Source organism: Elephas maximus, chromosome 11 (assembly GCF_024166365.1).
Source record: "Elephas maximus indicus isolate mEleMax1 chromosome 11, mEleMax1 primary haplotype, whole genome shotgun sequence".
NCBI classification, from domain to species: domain Eukaryota; kingdom Metazoa; phylum Chordata; class Mammalia; order Proboscidea; family Elephantidae; genus Elephas; species Elephas maximus.
In genome coordinates, this window is record NC_064829.1 from 27702121 (window position 1) to 27723591 (window position 21471).

Below are 21471 nucleotides of genomic sequence, written 5' to 3' on the forward strand. Positions count from 1 at the left end.
CGTCTTAGCAACCGTGTAGGACAGAGTAGAACTGACCCTGATTCCCAGGCTGTAAATCTGTAGAGAAGCAGACTGCCGCATCTTTCTACCTTGGAGCAGCTGGTGGGTTTGAGCCGCTAACCTTTCGATTGGCAGCCAAGTGCTTAACCACTGTGCCACCAGGGTGTCTTCTTTTTTCTCTACTTGTATGTAATTTGAGTTGTTGGACAGCTATTAAAGAGTCTATGGTGTTTTGTGGGTAAATAAGTCATCTTTGATGTTGAAATTTTCTATTGCCTGGAAAGAAGTTGTGTTTTAAAGTAGTATGTTAGACATCTATAAGGTATATGATGTCTTTATGAATGAGATTATATAATTTGAATTTGGTTTTTAAGTTGCATACTTGGTTTTGAATTTCAGAACCCATTGTGTGTGATAAGTTTTTTTGGTAATGAATTATTTAAGTTAATTTTAGTATTTTGTGAATGGAAGGCATTTAGTTGTTGTTTTAGAGTGATCTGGGGGAATGTAGTGAAATCTCCTCAGTTGGATATCCCATCTTTTATGTCTTGAATCCAAAAGTTATAATAATAGCAGCAACTATAAACACACAGACGCACACACACGTACACAGAACAAAAAACAAAGCCCTCCTGATTATAGCTATTAAGGCAGATGGCTTAAAAACCAAATTTCTTTGATTCAGAATTTAATCACTAAGCCTGGCAAAATGGGGCTGTTCATACATTTGTGTGTCTAGAGATAGACTTAAAAACTATAACCAAAAAAGCCCAGTTTGTAGATTAGGAAGATCTTCCTAATTCTAAGGCTCTGAAGTATTAAAATGTGTTCCTGGAGAGGTTAATGGATACACAAGCACACGCACTTTTACTCATGCACTATAATGCTGCTCAGAGGCCCAAGAGTTGAATCTTAACTGGTGTATGTTTTTGCCGTTCCTCTATGCTCAAGACTGACAGGAAACAAAAACTCGTAACCTGGATCAGCTGGAAATATTAGTGAGGTAGAAGTATTCCTGAGTTGTGTTTTCCTACCTTTTCAAGAATGATTATCAAACTGTTGTGGACTCCTACATGAGTGGTTTTATCTTTAATATTTGTTTGAGAAAACAGGCAAAGACCAAACACTACTTTGAATTCAGTAACTGCTTTGAGTAAAGTATATGTTTATTTGTTTTAAATGCATTTAATTTCAACAGTAGTTATCAGTGTTATCTTTGAAAAATAGTTCAAATAATCCTGGCAGTTGTGTGGATGGAGTCCTGGTGACGGAGTGGTTAAGAACTTGGCAGCTAGCTAACCAGAGGTCAGCAGTGCAGATCCACCAACTGCCCCTGGAAACCCTACGGGGCAGTTCTCCTGTGTCCTGTAGGGTTGCTGTGAGTCAGAGTTGACTTGATGGCAGTGGGTTTGGTTTTTGGTTTTGTTGAGTGGATAAAGAAAGCAGCGGTTAACTGCTTGTCTGCTAACTGAAAGGTCAGCAGTTCAGACCCACCAGCTGCTCCATGGGAGAAAGATGTGGCAGTCTGCTTCCAAAAAGATTACAGCCTTGGAAACCCTATGGGGCAGTTCTCCTCTGTCCTGTAGGGTTGCTATGAGTAGCAGCTGACTCGATGGCAATAGGTTATTTTGGTTTTATTGCGTGGATTTTTCAAACCCCTTGGAAAAACTAGAGAGCCCACCAGGAGCTGGGATCATTGGCTGGGAACCATTTCTCTAGAAGAGATCTTAGATCATGTCTACTTGATGCCAAAATTTGGGATGTAGTATCAGAAAAAAGGCCAAACCAAAAACCAAACCTACTGCTGTCAAGTTGTTGCTGACACATTGCAACCTCACAGGACAAGTTGCTGCCCTGTAGGATTTCTAAGGCTGTACATCTTTACGGCAGCAGACTGCCACATCTTTCTCTGGTGGAGCAGCTAGTGAGTTTGAACAGCCGACCTGTTGGCTAACTGCTGAGCGCTTTAACCACTGCACTGTGGCTTTTTATAATACCCTTCTCTCTTTGCATCTGGCAAGGTAATGAAAATTCTTTTTGGTATGAACTGTGTATATTCTCTCTGGTTTATGATGCAATACAGACTTTTTTTTTAAAAAAAGAAGTGTTTTATTGAATTAATAACATATTTAAAAATGTAAGCAATTGAGTCTTTCCTACCCTCTCATCTTTTCAGAAACATGCCTATTACAGAAGGAGAGGCAAACCTATTGGATTCCTCTTCTGGATGTACAGAATTATGTTGGCTCTTGCTGTGTTTTTATATTTTAAGATGTTACTGGGAGCCCTGGTGGTGCAGTGGTTAAGCATTCAGCTGTTAACCAAAAGGTCAACAGTTAGAATCCTCCAGCTGCTCCTTGGAAACCCTGTGGGGCAGTTCTGCTCTGTCCTGTGGGGGTCGCTATGTGTCAGAATAGGTTCAATGGCAATGTGTTTGATTTGGTTTTGGTTTAAGGTGTTATTTAATAATTTTTTCTGTTCTTGAATATTTAGAAAAGTATATGCTTTCTATCTAAAGATAACCAGTGTTAACATGTTGATTTATTTCCTTCTTTAATCCTAATTGAGATTACATTGTTTGGCATCCTTTTATTTTTTAACCACTCAACTAATGCCAGAGTATATTTCAAGTCACTAAAAGTCTGTAAATTTTTTTAAATGGCAAAAAATATTTATATAGGTGTGTTATAATTTAACCATTTTCCTAATGTTGGCTTACCATTATGGGTAATAAATTATGTGTAATGAAGTATTGGACCACTTGTTACAATTGTCGGTCTAATATAGGTGTGATTTTTTATAGTATATGAATCTAGGTTCATCATTTATGTCTGGAGTTAATCACTGTTCACTTCAGTTTCTAGTTACTCTGTTAGCTCCATTCTGTGTTTCCTTTTCTTCTGATTCTTGGTATATATCTTCAGGCTTTCAGAAACTTAAATTATTTTTCTTTCTAAAGTATTCACTAATTCAGATTTAAATGCTAATATTTAGGATAAAGATGGAGATAGAGCAGTTCACCATGCAGCTTTTGGAGATGAAGGTGCAGTTATAGAAGTACTGCACCGAGGCAGTGCTGATTTGAATGCTCGCAACAAGCGCAGACAGACGCCACTTCATATTGCGGTCAATAAAGGTCATCTTCAAGTTGTGAAGACTTTACTGGACTTCGGCTGTCATCCCAGTCTCCAGGTAGAACCTTTAAAGAAATATATTCTGCAGATATTGCTAGAATTCTGTTAAGGGGGAAACACTAAGTTCTAGTAAGCATTCCTTTGTTACCATTTTTTTTTGGTACTATCAGTGATAGAGAATGGTACCACCATAGTGAACTTTAGAAGCTTAAAAAAGTATAATGGGCTGCATTTCATAATAGTCACTTCATAACGATCTAAATTCTTTTTAGTATGGCTTAATTTATCTTGAGGTCCCTGGGTGGTGTAGATTGTGTTTGACTGCTAACCTAAAGGTTGACACTTTGAGCCCGTCCAGCAGCACCATGGAAGAAAGCCTTGGTGATTCACTTCGGTAAAGCTTACAGCCAAGGCAACCCTGTGGGGCAGTTCTCCTCAGTGACACACAAGGTCGCCATGAGTTAGAATCTGCTCAGTGGCAACGAATTTGGTTTAATTTATCTTAGAGTCTTGGTCTAGTCATTAGTCTTCAAAGATTTTCTCTTTTGGAAAATATGTAGGGTTTTAGGGTTGTTTAACAATGTTGCTGTTGTTGTTAGGTGCTGTTCAGTTGATTCCAACTCACTCCATGTGACAGAGTAGAACTGCCCCGTAGGGTTTTCTTGGCTGTGATCTTTATGCAAGCGCATTGCCAGGTCTTTCTCCCATAGAGAAAGACTCTTTGCACCACCAGGGCTCCCCTGTTTAATAGTAGTACTTTATTTTTGAAGCAAGCGTGACCTAAGAAGTGATTCTTCACATCAACATTTTAGCAACCAGATGACTTAAACTACAGATAGAAGGGAAATGTAGGTTATTTTCATTATCTACTTAGTGTGGTCACTAAACCCGTCTTTTGTGTACCTGTCAAATTAAAATGCGGTATGAATAGTTAATAATTTCGTAGTAAAATAAGCAAATTAACATAATTCAGCAGCCTTTAGGTTCTTTTTTCCTGCTTTTATTTGATCGTGTTCACCTTTAACAGAATAGAGTTGAAACGGTGTATTATTTTGAAATAAAAGTGGCCCCTGAAATATTCTTTGAATTTGTGAAAAATACTTAGTTCAAGCTGGAATGCAGTAATGATTAAAAAAAAGAAAAAAGCTTTGTATCATAAGCTGCTGGTAGTTTAAATAATTCACAGCAGCCAGGAATGGATTGTTGAATTGGATAGATCTCTGAGAAGTAATGAAGAAGGAAGAGCAGAAGTAGTGGCAGTGAGGGTTTTGAGAAGAACTGAAAGTATTGTTCACGTAGGTGGTTATTAGAGGCAATGTTTCTGAGCTACAGCCATTTTGGTACTGACTGGGTCTTAGGGTGTGGCCTTAGAACTGGGTGGCAGAATTGGAGGAAGAGGGGGTGGTTAATCTGTTGAAGGAGATGGAATTTATACCTGTTGACTTTTTTGTCTGAAATGGGAGGCAAGGCCATCTGTTGAGAGTGTGAGGGAGGGATGGGAGGTTGAGAAAGGAGAATTGAGAAGAGTGATAAAGGTTTGGAATACAGGCAGTCCCCAGGTTACAAACATCCGACTTAGAGAAGGGACTGCCATAAAGCCTGTTATATTAAAAATTTGAGTTGAATACATGCAATGGTTGGTAATAACGAATGCAAGCCCTGCTTTGTGACACTCATGAAAACATTCCTTGATTTGGAAGTGTTTCTTAAGTGTTTTATATGCATTTATATGCATAGAAAGGTAAAATATATATTATATACTAAGACAAACATTTGACTGATGCTAATTAAGAACTGTATGTATGTACCTGTTCTGATTTACCTACAAATTCGACTTAAAAACAGATTTAGCAACAGATTTTGTTCCTGTAACTGCTGTAGGGACTTGAAGACAGAACAGATGAGCAATCTGTAGAAAGATATCCCAGCCATGTTAAGAACCCACCTCACATCTGAATGTTTAGTGTCACCAGGTATAGGATGATAGAAAGTACACTGTTGAATTGACTTTGGGTCAACATATGCCTGGGACTGACAAACTTTTTCTGTAAAGGGCCAGATAATAAATATTTTAGGCTTTGTGGGCCATATGGCCTCTAGCACGTATACTACTGTAGAATGAAAGCAGCCAAAGATAGTACATAAACGAGTGGGTATGGCTGTGCTCTAGTACACTTTATTTGTAAAAATAGTTGATATGCTAGATTTGGCCCACAGGCTGTAGTTTGCCAATCCTGTATATGCAACAGAGTAAGGTATATATGACTTTATTGAGAATAGCATTTGTGAACCTAATAAATGAATGAAGTCTACATTACCAGTTTACTCAAATGACTGGTAATGAATAACCAGTTACTGATAAAGAACAGATTATTGAAAAAAAGTAGTCAGCTTAAAAGAAAGGTAAACTGAAACTCCTAAAAGTATTTTTCACATTTGTTTTCAGTTTGAGCTAACTAGCCTTTTCCTCCCCTTTGAAAACACTTAGATGAATGGTTCCCAGACATGACTGCACAGTATACCTGGGGAGCTTTGAAGAACTACTGATGCCAGATTCTCATCCCCAGAGATTCTGCTTTCAGTGGTCTGGGGTGTGACCAGGATTTTTAAGAGCTCCGTATCCTATTCTAATGTGTAGCCCAGGCTGACAACCACTGACTGAATTTGTTGTTACGGGGCCTAAGACTGGTGTAGGTTTGTATGGAGTTTCAGGGTCCCACAAATAATGGTATGAATATGGTTTATCAGACCATTTTAGACTCTGATTTTTTTAGGGAGCTTTTTCACCTCATTAGTTTGTATTGTATTACTAGTTACTCTGAATTTTATTCAAGAGTAACTTCTTTGATTTTATTTTTCCTTTTCTTTGGAAAGCTGCAGCATGTTGATTGTGTTTCCTATCTACATTGAATATGACTTTAGACTATAAATGACTTTTAGCATAATGTAATGTTTTTCTTGCCTGCATTTTTATACTTAACACAGTGTGATCTATTACCGATAATTGTGAGATATGACCTCTATTTCTTTTTCTTTGCTTAGAGTTCAGTATTAGTATTAATATTATATGTGGTGATTAATTAAAGAAGAACTAGTGAAAGTTTCTTTACACTTTTAAAAAAAGGATTCTGAAGGCGATACCCCTCTTCATGATGCAATAAGTAAGAAACGTGATGATATCCTGGCAGTTCTTTTGGAAGCTGGAGCAGATGTTACCATCACAAACAATAACGGATTCAATGCTCTACACCATGCTGCACTCAGAGGAAATCCCAGGTAAAGAGGTCACCTTTCACTATTTTATATACGATTTAAAAATATTTTCTTATTTCTGATACCGATGAGACAATAATTTTGGCTTATTTAAATATTTTAAATCATTTTAAAGTTCTGTTGAAATTATGTCTTCATTCAGTAGATTAATTTCTATATGATTTTTTTGGTTAAGTTTATGTTTTTGTTGAGGATATGCACAGCAGAATGTACACCAATTCAACAGTTTCTGCATGTATAATTCAGTGACATTGATTACATTCTTCAAGGTGTGCAACCATTTTCACTTTCCTTTTATAAATTGTTCCTCTGTCATTAACATAATCTCACTGCCCCCTGAGCTTCTTATCTAACCTTTCAAGTTGCTGTTGTCAGTTTGAGCCTATACAGATAGTTCTTGAAAAGTGCACAATGCTCAAGGCAGACATTCTTTACTAATTAAGTTAAACTGTTGTTTGGTTTAGAGAAGATTAAGGGGATATATTTGGTTTAAACTTTAAAGATTACCTCAGGGCAATAGTTTCAGGGAGAGATTTATATTAAGATCATTCTTAGGAAAGGTGTTCTCTAAACCCATGTTATCCATTTGTATGGTAACTATTTTATTAAATCTGTGGCCAAATAACTACCGTTATTGTTCTTAGTTTGCCACTGAGTCGATTTCGACTCACGGTGACCCCACGTGTGCACAGTACAACTGCTCCATGGGGTTCTCAAGGCTGTGACCTTTCAGGAGCAAATCGCCAGGCCCGTCTCCTAAGGTGCCTGTGGGGGGTTTGACCTGTCAAACTTTCAGCTAGTAGTCAAGCACTTACCTGTTCGCACTGCCCACCTGATTCCTTATTAATAATTCAGTTAGTTATATGAACTTCTAGTGTAGCTGTTCCTCAAGTTTCAAATAAAATAAGTGTGCTTCTGAAAAACTGCTGGCTGAGAAAGACTGCTTTTGGAGAATCACCACACTAATAAAGGGTCTGAGAAGTGCACAAAAGGAAAATGTTTGGCTTCGCTTAACCTAGAGATTTCCATGAACATGTTTATGGAACAACTTTACCTTGAGAAAAATTTAAGCAAATTCTGTATCAAGTGTCTTCTGTTTATAGTTGAACCAGTTTCGCTTAGGGAAATGTTCACTTTGAAGTTCACTTTGTTAATTTAATCTATCCTGAACTCTTAATCTTTGGTTACTTGTTGCCTTTTTATATCATATAGTTCCTTCTAGTTTTTTTGCAATTTTTAGTTTCTTAGGATCACCACTAGAGGGTGAGCACAGAAAACAAAAGGGTTTTTATTCTTATTTGTTGGTACCAAATGGGTATATAATGTAGGGTGAAACCAAGGGCCATATTTTAGATCACGTCTGGATTTGTGTTTTTACGATTGCAGATATTTGAACACCTGATAGTTTGGCATTCAAAACTGTGAAGGAGACAAAATAATAATATTGTTCCCTACCCTTCAAATAAAAGAATATGATGATGGTAGCACTTATCTCATGCTAGACCTGTGTTAAGTGCTTTCTCTCATTTAGTCCTTACAACAACTTTTTAAAAAAATATATAAATTTTGTATTTATATATATTTTTTTCTATTCTCATTTTATAGATGGAGAACATGAGGCTAATAAAGAGATTAGTGGTATAGCTTAGACTTAAGCAAGGTCTGACTTTGGAACCTGAGCTCTTAACCACTCTACTTTCTCTGTATTAGTGTCTATATGTGAGACAATACTGAAACACATAGACTGTGAATGATTTGACTAAGAATCTGTTAGTACTTTGCCCCCCTTACTGCCTCACTGTTTGGGCTCAGAATCTTAGGTTATCTTTGACTGGTCTCTCACTTATTCTCAACTTCAGCTCTAAAATTCTGTTTATTCTACCTGTCTTTCTTTCTAATCCATTCCATTGTTTCTGTTCCCGTTGTTGCTGCCCTAATTAAATACTCAGGACTTTTACCTATATTATTATAGTATCTTCCTGATTGTTCTCCCTGTTTTCAGTCTGACTCCTGACTCAGCTTTCATACAGTTACCAGAATTACCATTCTGAAAGCATAGATCTAATGGCTACTCTAGCCTTTTCTTAAATCTTTGTATATATAGAAAAAAACCTATATACCTTGGTTTGGCATTTAAACCCACTTCTGGTGTGTCCTCAGTCTTTCTAATGTTATCTCCCACTAAATAAAATCCTTCTGCCTGCCCTACTCTTCCGCTATGTACACTTACTCTCCTTTCTTGAAATCCACTCTGTAGTTTCTTCTTTCATTTATTTAAGCATTTTCTTTCGTCAGATGCCCTATGCCTCCTCTTTATCCTCACCATCTTTCCTCTAGACACTCCTGGATCACATCATTGAAATTATTTATTTGCCTGTATGTCTTTGTTTTGTGTTCTTATTATATCACACTTAAAACCTGTTGTGTACTCTCAGTATGTGCACTTTTGTGTGTCTTTCTGCTGAAGCAGTGAGCTGTCTGTATCCTTCTGTATATCACCTACAATGTCCTGAATATAGTACGTTCTCAATAAATGTTAGTACAGCATTACATATCATAAGATATTACATGATTAATTACAACACGGATTCTGTAGAGAAGCTATTTTAGGAGTTCAAACAGCAATTAGTTTAGACTACAATGAGCAAAAAGAAATTAACTTATAATATTAAATCATAAAATTTAAGATAAACTATGAAAATTAAAGTTAGGAAACTTATAAATAACTTTTAAAATATTTTGAATGGTTTCATTTTTATTACGAGTAAGTATGGTATGTTCTATAATAGTAGGCGTATGCAAGGGGAAGAGAATTTACTTGTACTTCTCAATTCATGCATAAATCTTGAAGATTTATGACACTGTCTCCTCCAATCAGATAACTGGTGACCAAAAAACCAAACCCATTGTTGTCGAGTTGATTCTGACTCATAGCCACCCTAGAGGACAGAGTAGAACTGCCCCACAGAGTTTCTAAGGAGCGCCTGGTGGATTTAAACTGCAGCCATAACACTTAACCACTATGCCACCAGGATGACAGGTAAGGGAAAAAGAAAGACACTTTCATTCTGTAACAGAGTGGTGCATCAATTAAAGCTATGAGTTGGAATAGACTTGAGGGCACTGGGTTTGGTTTTTTTTTTTTTTTTTTTGGTTTAACTTCTTTATTCTTACTTCCTTAAAACATTTGATGTAATTGTGACTGTAGATTGTCAGATAGATTGTGATTTTAATTGGACACTGAAGAGTCTCTGAAGGTGACACAACTTACGTGTCACCTGATAGTTTGACATCGTGAAGGAAACAAAATAATAACTTAATTCCAAGTTGGGCTCTTGAATTCCTTCACATCAAGTTTCTTCTTAAAGTTGGCTTTTCTTTTCCCGACTGACCAGTGATATCAAAAGACAGAAAGAACGATTTTTTTGTTCACTCAGAATTAAAAAAAAAAGTTCTTTAACCTAACAAATTATTTTGGAAAAATAAGTGTTATTTTTGGTACTGGAACTTCTAGTTTTTGGATAAAATATCACGTATGATTAACATATGTGTTAACATTTCCCGCTTTGTTGTAAGCATTTTATGATTTGTGTAACTTAATCTGTTACCTTGAATTGTAATGCTTTGTTTTGTTCTTTGTGATTTTTGTTTTACGGTGCCAATGTACTTCTTTAGTTTATGTGGCTTAACTCTTGAACTTAATAGATAGCCCATTTTAATTGCAATTAACTTCATTTTAATAAATACAATTCTTAGCTATTTTTGAGGTTTTTTTTCTTTTAGAATATATATACTTGTTTCTATAATAAATTATTTGCATCATTGTGGGCACAAATCTGATATCAGCAAAAATATTTACTTACTGTTATGTCTACTTATTCTGGTTAGTGATATTGAAAAGTTTCCAAAATTTACATGTACGTGGGGTGTTTAAGTACCATACTATTCCCTACCATTGCTTTTAGTTAACAGTGATAATTTTTCAGAAATAAGTCACTAACACAGCAGAGTTAATAATTATTAGATGTGCTTTTCTTTAAAAAAAAAAAAAATCACTTTTTCTGGTCTTCAAAAATATTCTAGCTGTACCAGTACCTTGGTCATGCTTTATAAAGTTTGGAACATTTTAGAGTAATAGTTACGATATGTTTTAATAAAGAGTTTTTTTTTTTTTTTTAGAAGAAGAAATCTTAACTAAGTACAGTATGTTAGTGTATTCTGATATTTCTATTTATAGGGGTGTTTTCCCATAGAGTTTAGCCATATGTCTTTTCTTTTTGTAATAAAGTAAAATTTCAGATTTAAATAAAAAGCAGATTTAATTTCTGCTCTTTGAAGTGCAAACAATTTATTTGGACTGGCATTGGTCAGCATATTAAGTACTTTCTGTGAGAATGCTGCGTTTTTAGCTGCTTTTAGGTTTTTAGAACTCCCTCACAGGCATGGACATAGATTAGTCAGCAGTGTTGTCTGCGGAGATGGCAAAAACGATTGGTATTTTGGGGCTGCCTATTATAATAATATAAAGTTACTTTATATAGTGTTACTGTAAAAATTTTTTTTAGTATAAATTGAATGTGGAAAGTAGTAAAATTGAGTGAGCCACATGATGTGATATACTTGTCAGGTTTTCTGGCTAGCTCTAACGTAACTTCACAGGCATTTCTTATTGATGTATGTATTTATTCCCACAAAGTGCATACTAAATCTTACTGAGTATGCCACCAGCTTATGGTTTTTCCCTTCAGCATATTATGACACCTTTATATAATTTTTTAATTTCTGAAATATGGTCTTGTTACTGCGACTGTTGAATGTAGGAAGATTTGATAATCTGGACTGTTCTTGGTTTTTAATATTTTTCTTTCCCCGTAACTTTGAACATGCCAAGTGCTATATATGAAAAAATAGCTGAGAGTCCACTAAATGATGGTATACTTATAAAGCTGGCTGCCGTCGAGTCGATTCTGACTCATAGCGACCATATAGGACAGAGTGGAACTGCCAAGGATCAGTTTCCAAGGAGCGCCTGGTGGATTCGAACTGCCGACCTTTTGGTTAGCAGCTATAGCTCTTAACCACTACGCCACCAGGGCTTCCAAGTATACTTACAGTATGTTCATTTCTGTGATATGTGTATCCACTCTCAGACATTATTTACTTGTAATACGTAAATATATTTATGACTGGTTGAGATGTAATTAATATGAGCAAGAAGGCCTACCAATTTGATGAAGTGATAAGATTTATTTATATATACCCGTTTGCCCACATTCTTTTAAAGGATGATTTTCACTTTGAAATGGAGGCATGGTCAGAAATTGAGAATTGTGCAAACATGAGAGTACTACTTACCTTCAGCAGTCTTCATTAATTGCTCAGAATTTTCTGTGTGCTTATTAAAGAACATTAGATTATCTATAGTTTCACCAAAGTCAGTAAGAAAATTAGATGGATGTTGGATCACTTGTCATTTTCCCCTTCAGTAATTTCTCTGTCTTAGAGAATCTTGTGTATGTATTTTTTGTGAAGGACAAAGAAGACAGAAAGAGAACAAGAAATGTCATAGGATGTTTTTATTAGATCTTCATTTTACAACTGAGGAAACAGGTATGGAGAGATGAGATATCCACATGATCAAAAGTAGGGCTGCTTAGCATTTTGTTTCTTTTTTGAGGCTTAAAAACCTTTGGTTCAAGATCAAAGGAACTAGAAAAATTGCTTATGTCTCTCCACAAGATGTTCTGCCGTGTAATCATCTCTCCTTTTCACTAACATTTAGGTGACAGTAGTGGTAAAATTTAAAGCTAACCCTATGGAAAGTAGTAACTCATCATTTCTAGAGTATTATTTATATAGAAAACCCAAAATAAAATGTTATTCTTTTCTTTCGTTTAAAATACCCACGTGTCCAGCGTGAACCACACTGCAGCATTCTGTTATGTGTTTGAGTGGTTTTTAGGTCACCTTCCCACATATTTTCTTCTTTTGAAGGAAGGCTTTTTTTAATCGTAAAGCATAGTTTACATTTCATTACCATTTCTTTTCTGAAGGATAAGAAATTTAATGCCAGGAGACCATAAATAAATAAAATTATTTTATTTGAAATCCATAAGCTATCCACATGTTTTTTCATAAAGCTTTTTATAAACATCTTTAACCATTGTAACTCTTCCCAAATAGAATTAACAGCAACAAATTATTTGATTTTAACCACAAAATCTGAATAACTTAAATAAGTTAAAACTTGTTGGCATGTGATTGTTACTCATAATTGAAAACGCTGGCTGTCCTGTAGTAATCAATGCATAGCTACAGCTGGTTGAAGGGGACCAAATCCATTGAAGAGGCGATTTGGTTCCATTTTACCAGCTCTAGCAAAGCATTGCAGTGCTGCTACTTTGGGATCCAAAACAGTTAAATGCATCTTATTTTTAAAATCATGGTTATGGACCTCCTATAACTGTTAGAAATTCTTATATCAGTGCTTGAGTCATTGAATGCAAACTGGTATTTTGAAGGCAGTTTCCCTATTGTTTATTATAGTTTAGAAGTCTTTTCCTTTTAACAAGTTGTTTAATGCATTAAGGAATTATCAGTGTAGATCTTTGTTTTCAATGCCTTTGCTCAATTCCTAAATGTAGACAATAAGCTGTATTAAAACCAATAACATTTAAAGGAACAAATCAGCCTTGATGTATTTGAGTAATGTTTACTGTTTATCTCTAAGCAGTAAACTAGATTACTTGAGTAGTCAAACTAATAGGTTAGGGAAGAGTACTGTTCGAAACACTTTTCTACCACCACCTCTTTTTCAGTGTTATAGTTGAGAACCAATAGCAAGCTGCCGATAGGGGGTGGAGAAATATGAGTGGCCTTAAGGAAGCTCCTCTGCCCTTTAGTTTATAAATAGGTTACACGTGTGCTCAGTGTGTTACTTGGACTTGTTATGTTGAAAGGAGCTACCATGCATGCCAGCTTGTTTTCCTTTGATTTTGCTTATGTAGTGTTAGTAATCATAGGTTAGTAATTTAACCCCTTTAAAGATCTATTTCCTTGACTAAATTTTCAGTCATTTTGGTACAGATGCCTAGCTCTTTCTCATTATCAGCTTGATAATGTGTTGACTTGTGGTGGTCAGCTACAGTTCATGAATTTGAGTATTAAAATTACCATGCAAGTGATAACTTTATAAATCAGTACAGTAAATGTTGTTGTAACATGGCTTCACTGTTGTATTTCAGTATGCGGGGGAGGGATGTCTTCTGAAACATGCATAAAATAAAAGTTTGATAAGTTATAGTTTGCCTCTATGGTAAGTGCTCTTAGCAAAGTATAAAGAGTAAAGAAATATTGCTTATAGTTACTGGTTTGAACCAACGCTAATTCAGGGAATATGCAAACAGTTTTTAAGTATATTCGGCATCTGTTGGTTGATAAGTATCATGCTGCTGGTAAAATTAACGTACAAGTCTTTTTGTCATTCATTCTCGTAGAAGTGAAAACAGGTGTTAAATTGTCTGGACTTAAGTGCTGAAGATAGCAATAAAACTGGCTTCTATTTTATTAGTTATGTGGGAGCTGTTTAGCAGATCCAGCTGCTCAAGTGTGCTTTTGGATGGCAGTTCAGTTTCATATACTGGCCATATCGGGGCAAGAAGAGGCCACGGGAAAAAAATAGTACAGCATTTGATAATGTCAGCATCTGTTATCCCTGTCAGAGAGACAGTTGAAATGTTTGAGTTAGACCAGTGTCAGCAGATGCCCAGAGTTTAATATGTACTCAGTGAAAAATGAACAGCTGATCTCAGTGATGGATGTGACATTTTAGAGTGATTGAAAGGACTCTTAGGTATGTTAACTTAAACTTGTAAGCACCAAAATAAGTATATAATTTTACTTTTTTAAACAAATAATTTGTCATTTTATTTTCAAAGCATTACATACTCTTAATATTATAGCAAAGAGAGTCTTAGTCAAAATGTTTAAAAATAATTATTAAAGTTTACTTTTATACCTATGGAATAGCTAACACAATTGTTAATTATAAAACATGATTAAAGTATTCCTCTTTGAAGTATTCTAGGGTGTTATAGAGGAATTTTTACTTTTGAGGTGCTGTATATTTGGACATGTACAGGCAAACTTAACAAACAGAACATGAGGCATTGCCATTCTGCTTAGTGGGTGATCAGAAGGTGTGTGCTTAAGTGAGTTAAGTTTTGAATTAATTTCTTTTTTGAAAATGTAGAATTTTTAAATCACATGCTTTTTATAATTTCCAGTAAACATTGAGTAACTTATATGCTGCTATATCAGTAGAGTCATTCTCTCATTCTTTATAATCTGCTGGTAAAATGAAAATAATATTTTGACTATTAACTACTTAATTGCCTTATTAAACACAGAGAAAATTGACCAGAATTAAATTTATGGCCATTTCTGTTCAACTTCTAACGTAAAAAATTTTAAATGCTTTTTTATTCACTTTTTATACATGCCTAAATATTCCATTTGAAATGATACTTTTAATAAGTGATGAGAGTACGTGAATATAATTAAAGCAGATATGCATTATTTTTTCTAACTTTGTCGTACATTGTAGAAGCTTAAAACAGGTACTGCTTATAAATTGTTGCTGAGAGCTTTGTTATTTATTATTCTTTCAAAGTATGCTGAAATCTTCAGCATGCTGTAAACAGTAGCTCTGTCATGTTTGTAATAAATTGAATTATAATTGCATAGTATCAGTAAAAGCTCGTTATTCTGTGTGTAAATTGGTTTCTTGGTCAGCCTTGTTCGTTTTATGTGCCCTCTTTAGAAAAGCAAATTCAAAGACAATATAGATAATAAATCCATTTCTTTTCAATAATTGGCAGTCTGTTGCTGTGGCCCAGAAATTTGTGTTTTTCATGCTTAATTCTTGTGTTTTAATTTATTCTAAGTATTAGTTTAGCATTTAAATTGGAGATCGAGTTGAAGATCTGATAAATTTAAGGGGAGGACTAGAATCATTTTTTTTGAGAGAGAATTTCGTTTACAAGACAGTCTTTGAGAATCGACTGTGTCTGTGCCTGTGGAAAAAGAAAACCTAAAACGACAAAACCTGTGCTTCAGAAACTCCAAACCAATAAAATACAAATTTATCAAAACATGAAGTAAAAGGATCTATTAAAATGTGATGAAATTAGCTTTGGTTATATCTTTATTTTTCTTAACAAATCATTTAGTCCTACTAATGTGAAATATTTAAATTAAGATCACGTTGTTGAGACAGAAAATAGGTCATGTGTATCCCTACCTCTTTTGTGCCAGTAATACTGTTTCCGCTTTTGTAGTCAAATTTTAATCATGTGAGTACTTAATAAAAAGAATGAAAAATATAGTGTTTTAAATGTAAATGATTTAAAGGTAGTTTCATGGTAATTTTAAAACTACTTAATAGAAATTATTTTCCTTCATGAAATATAAATCTTAGGGATATTTAGTTTCCATTTGTAAGCAGTAGGTACATTTTTATGGTGTTAGTATTACAAAAGATTGTCTATTTGATACTAGGTTAATTTACCATATGAAGGTTATTCGTGTAGAAAGAAGCAAGGGCTTTCTTTAGCTGCAGTTTAATTTCCTCTTGGTGGTTTATTGCCTACCAAAAATACATACTTCTTTACATTCCATAGCATTGTATGTTCATATGGGTACATAAAGAAGTATGTACTCTGAGTAGGTATTACTAAGTTGTTAGCTGTAAAAACATGAAATGTTTGATTTTCCCATTTGTTAGTAAAACATTCAGCTTACTGATGTAGAACAATGGTAGGTCATTGCAGAGCTAATTTATCGTAGACTAATCTTTATAACAAATTTACCTGAAGAATGGTATTAATGCTGCTTATGGTTCCTTGTTCTTGGTGGACATAGACATTTCTAAACATTTGACCAGTTATCTGTTGAACTTTGTCCTGTTTTGGTTCTTTTTGCAAGAGATTCATGGAATCATTGGAGTTTTACAAAGTGTATTTCAGAAATTGGTAAAATCAGCCTCGTGTTTCTCCATAATCTTCAAAGCAAATTTCTTCTTATTTTGTAGCTTGCTCCTAGAGCCTAAAGTAGATAGTAATTAATTCAGTGTCAGTTTTCACAAACTAGGTATCTTTTTAAAAACTTCACCAGTTAACCAATGAATACTCCTGATACTGGCCCGCAAGTTGAAAGGGCAGCGAGAAAAACCAGGTCTTTTCAGAGTGTGAGTGAACTGACTTTTTAAAGATGATGAAGGTTTTGTTGAAGTTTTTTTTTTTTAAGGTCACAGATAAGAACTTGTGATCATTTGAAAACTTGTCATTCCTTTGTCTTTATTAGTTTCTTACCAAGATTTTGCAATTTGATGCTTCTGGTCAAATAAAAACTCAAATAGATGTATAAATATGTAATTTTGGGGAGTTCTTTTGATTCTTTGATATTTTTAATGTAAGGGATAGCTAGTTAAACAGCCAACTTTTCACAAAGTCACACTTAAATGAAAGGTTTTAGCCTACGTGCACCTGGGTTTTAGCTTATTCATTTAGCATGAAAGAAATTATAATCGGTAGGTAGCCTTTTAGCCTTTAATTACTACATACTAAAAGGTTAGTTTAAGAGATAATATCAATGAATTTTCAGAGTTGGGAAAAGGGAAAAAAAAAAGGCAAGGAAAGCAGAATTTCTGCAGCCTGTGATAAAGAGCGAGTGCGGCTCACAGAGCGAATCCGAATGTGGCAGTCAGACAGTCCAGTGCTACAGCAGCTTCGCAGTGCAGCATTCGCATGGCACCGTGCGCTTCTGATTTTTCTTTTCCTGGCCAGTTAATAATAAGCACTTACATGTATTTTATGATTGCCACGTTTCTTGGTTGGTTAAACCTTGAAATAGCTAATGGTTTTTAAAAGACAGCATACTTCAGAAGCAGGATATGATTTCCTAGGAATGGCAGAATCATCACTGAATTTGAAACAGTAAAGACAGTCATCTTTAATAATGTAAATGACAATAAAAGACTTGTGCAGTTTTGAGATCAAGAGTTATCCGGCATGATATTTGAGCAGCATTCCTCTTTACACTGCAGCTGCTCTCTACCTGAACTGTGAAATGAGACACAGAATTTCATTTAACAGTAAAAACATACCGAGTCAATAATAGGCAAGCATGCAGAAAGTTACAAGCATCCGTAAAGTACAGGCATTGGGTGCTGTTACCTGTGAACTCAGGATCCTGCAGCAGTTGGAAGAGGTAATGACCTAGAGAGTCACATCAGCTGCAGCCATCTCATCTTGACTGTTCTTTCACTCAGTTCGCTGATTCAGCGCTTCTCTTCATGAGCCGAGGGAAGTATCAGTGAGCAGAGAACCTCACCTTTTAAAATAAATGTGAAAAAAAAAACCCAAAACAAGTCGACTTTTCCTTCTCTCTCTCCTTCCCCTTAAATAAAACTACAATAAAATAGAATCAGTTGGTCCTTTGACTTGGAATGTCATATTACCAGTATTGCACAGATACGAGTACCCTGAACCTGCTGTACAGAAAGTTAAGCAACCAAGGAAGATTGCTACAGCGGCCAAGAAAATGAACCTAGCCCACTTCTTAGATTAAATGCTTCAGAAGAGGGGAAAAAGTTGCAAAGGAAGTTAATTTTATAATCTAAAAAGATCCCCCCCCTTCCAAAAGCACAGCTAACACTCCCCCCCAGGTAACTATAAGCATTCACCCTGTTTTCTTTTGCCCACCAGAACACATTGGATTCTTCTGACTTCTCAGGAAATACTCTGCACCTTTCTTGCTTTGAGTTTTTTTTTTGGATTTTAGTTTCCAGGGTTAAATGGTAGATCTGTGTTGAAGCTACCTTTTCATATCCAGGGGTCAAGTCTCTGCGTGAGGTCAGGACTTCCACATGGTCAATCCAGAGGCTAATTTAGAGTCTTCCCTCAGTGGCCACAGGCTAAACTCTTACAGCTTTATAGGCAGCTAAGCATTTGAAACATGCACTCCTAGGCAAACAGGCTCTCTTGTGCCTCTCTCTTCCCTGACCATATTTAGTCAACCATAGCAAAAAATAGTCTCTCAGCTGTCGATTGTCGATCCAAAAGCTGAGGAAGCCTCTATCTTGCTTTCTGCCTATTGATTGTTCATCCTGCGGTCCAAACACTGCTTTGCCATTTGTCCTACCCCCCCTTTTTTTTTTTTCCTCCTTTAAAGCACTGCCAAATAAAGCGGTCTCTCATGTTTCCACTTACATTTCCCAGATTTTCACTGGGCTTGCGCTGATAGTAGGAAAGCCTGATGCGGTTGTCACTATACTTAGAAGCACTGCAGAGCAAAAAAGGACAGAGGAAGAAAATTACCCTGGCTAGTAGCAAGATAATCTTTAGACAGATATGGACCAAGTAAAATCCCTTTGCTGCCAGAATATATTTTATAACCTCATTTTTTGTTTTTTGGTAAAAAAGTATAATGGGTGATGATACATTACATAACTAAAGACCTGATGGAATTTTGTAGGTTTACCTTTAGAGCTAGTGGTTGCTGAACATGATATTTTAAATTTAATGAATAATATTTAAATGGGAAATACGTAGAAAAGGTAGAACCTGTGTATTAAAGGTGGCAAGATCATTAGGGAGAAGAAATACTGGTATATGTATGAAGTCTTGGAAATGCTACTTAGAAATTTTAATTCAATGACAATTTTAGTCGGTTTTTTACAGTGCTTAGTTAAAAAAATAGAGGAATGCTTTTGAGTAATTATGGTCTTTTATATTGAAACTAAATATACACATAGACATATTAAAATGCATTGTATTGTGAATGAAATTCTGTTTTATTTTAAAATGTGAAGTGATTTTTTTTCCCTTCTACATTGCCATAGTTGATTTTACTGTAACATTTAGGCACAAAATCATTTCAGTAATCAGACTGAAATAGTCATTAAACTGCGTATAACTTTGCTAAATAGTATTTGCCTCAAAGGAAGTGTACTTTTACTCTGAATTTAATAGCATATTCACAATAATTTTTAATATTTAACTTTATTTTTAAAACATCAAATCCAACCAACTTGTGGAGAGAAAAGATCTCACCAACCTAAAAATGCCCGAGAAACCAACTGTACCTTTTCTTAATGTAAATATTTTCTCTTTTTAAGCATTGATTCAGTTAAGAATCAGGAAAAAACCATTACCTGTTTTCTCAGCTCATTTTCCTACAGGGAGGTTTGTTCTTGACATTACTTTTGTCTTTGGCTTTTAATACCTTATGATTTTGGATGGCTGTTTTGAAACAGTGACATAGGATTGCTTCTGTAGATATTTGGCAGTTTTAAAGAACCATCTTTCCTAGATTTGAAATAATTTACACACAGCATGATAAGATGACACATGTCTCAGAGTTTTAAAATAAGTTAGCTTTTCAGGTTTCTTAATTACCGCATTTTTGTTAGCCACTTCCTAGTATTAAATGTTTTTTCTTTTTTCAGCAAACACTGTGTAATGTGTTATGTGGCAGGCACTGTTCTGAGCCCTTTATAAATATGAACTCATTTAATTTTCATGACAACGCTATGAGCTAGGATTTAGTTTTATATTTTACAGGTTAAAAAAAAAAGTGTGGAATAACCAGCTGAAGTCACCATTCATTCAGTTTACCACAGCCTGAATTTGAACCCAGATAGTTGGGCTTCATACTCAGATCTCTTTACTAGCATGCTCATATTTCTGCTCTGGTTTGTAATAATGAAATGAGTTAGGGAATTACCACTCTTGGGGACATAGTTGTACACCAGAAGTTTCGTATATTGCTAATGTCCTTGTCTTAGTATATTCAGAAAGGTGATTGTTCATTTCATCATTTGTGCCTTCATTAATTCCATTCAACATAACATTGAGTTCCCTATTCTAGGTATACAAACCAGAAAACAAAACTAGCTATCATTGAGTCGATTCCAACTCACGGGGACCCCATGTGCTGCAGGGAGAACTGTGCTCCAAGGGTTTTCATGGCTGTGACCTTTTGGAAGCAGATTATCAGGCCTCTTTCATCTGAGGCACCTCTATACCATACCATACTGTTGCGATCGAGTCGATTCCGACTTGTAGTGACCCTGTAGGACAGAGCAGAACCGCCCCGTAGAGTTTCCAAGGAGTGCCTGGTGGATTTGAACTGCCAGGCTTTTGGTTAGCAGGCATAGCACATATAACCACTATGCCACCAGGGTTTCCGAGGTACCTCTGAGTGGGTTCAAATCTGCAGCCTTTCAGTTAATAGCTACAAAGTGTATATAAAGATAAGTAAGATGGGCTTTCCTAGTTTATACATCATAGAAGGAGAAATAAGAACTGACTAGTCATTTAAGTCATAATTTTGTCCTTTTTAAGATCAAAGTCATCTACACAGCTGTTCTGCAGCCTGTGTTGTCATTGCACCTGTTCTTTTTCTGTTTGTGATAAATTCAACTACATTACCAAATTTCTAGGTAATGAATTTAATTAATGAGCCTTTTGGTTATAGTATCTGTCTGCAAGTATATGGGAAAATAATTATAAGTAACAAAAAAAAGAATTAAAAAGTATTTACCTGATGTCTGTTTACTGTAGAAAAATAAGAAATTTTGGGTTGATGAAAGAACATAAAAACCATCCATGACTACAGAGAACATTTTTGGTGTATACCCTCCTAGACTTCTTCTCTGCACCGATTCACATAGGGCTGTGTGTTGAACCAAATGTACTCCACCTGTGTAGTAGCCTGCTTTTACTTAGCATACCCAAAATAAAGTTGATGAAGCTACTTGAGAGAGATCAGCTTTCTTAGTAAGTTTCTTTATGGATTCTGGACTAACCTGCTTTACCTAATGGTGACTTGAAGGATTTTTCATTAACTTAGCAAGCATTTATTGGACACCTAATATGTGGCATTTTACACTCAGTAATACTAATATGTAAGGCCTCTGCACTTTAGCTCTGTGGTTTCTCTGAAGAAGGATTGCAAAGCATGGCAGGCCCTAAAACTTGACCCAGTGCCATATGAGTATGAC

The 21471-nt window shown here is 35.4% G+C and overlaps 1 protein-coding gene across 2 annotated transcripts in view; it reads left to right on the forward strand.

Annotated features, from left to right (window-relative positions):
• Positions 1-21471, forward strand: part of MIB1 (MIB E3 ubiquitin protein ligase 1) — a 155300-nt gene that overhangs the window by 83935 nt on the left and 49894 nt on the right. For both annotated transcript variants that reach the window (XM_049901937.1, XM_049901936.1), the window contains exons 11-12: positions 2995-3192; positions 6259-6410. In XM_049901937.1, coding sequence (XP_049757894.1) covers positions 2995-3192; positions 6259-6410 — 350 coding nt within the window. The remainder of the gene's footprint in view (positions 1-2994; positions 3193-6258; positions 6411-21471) is intronic.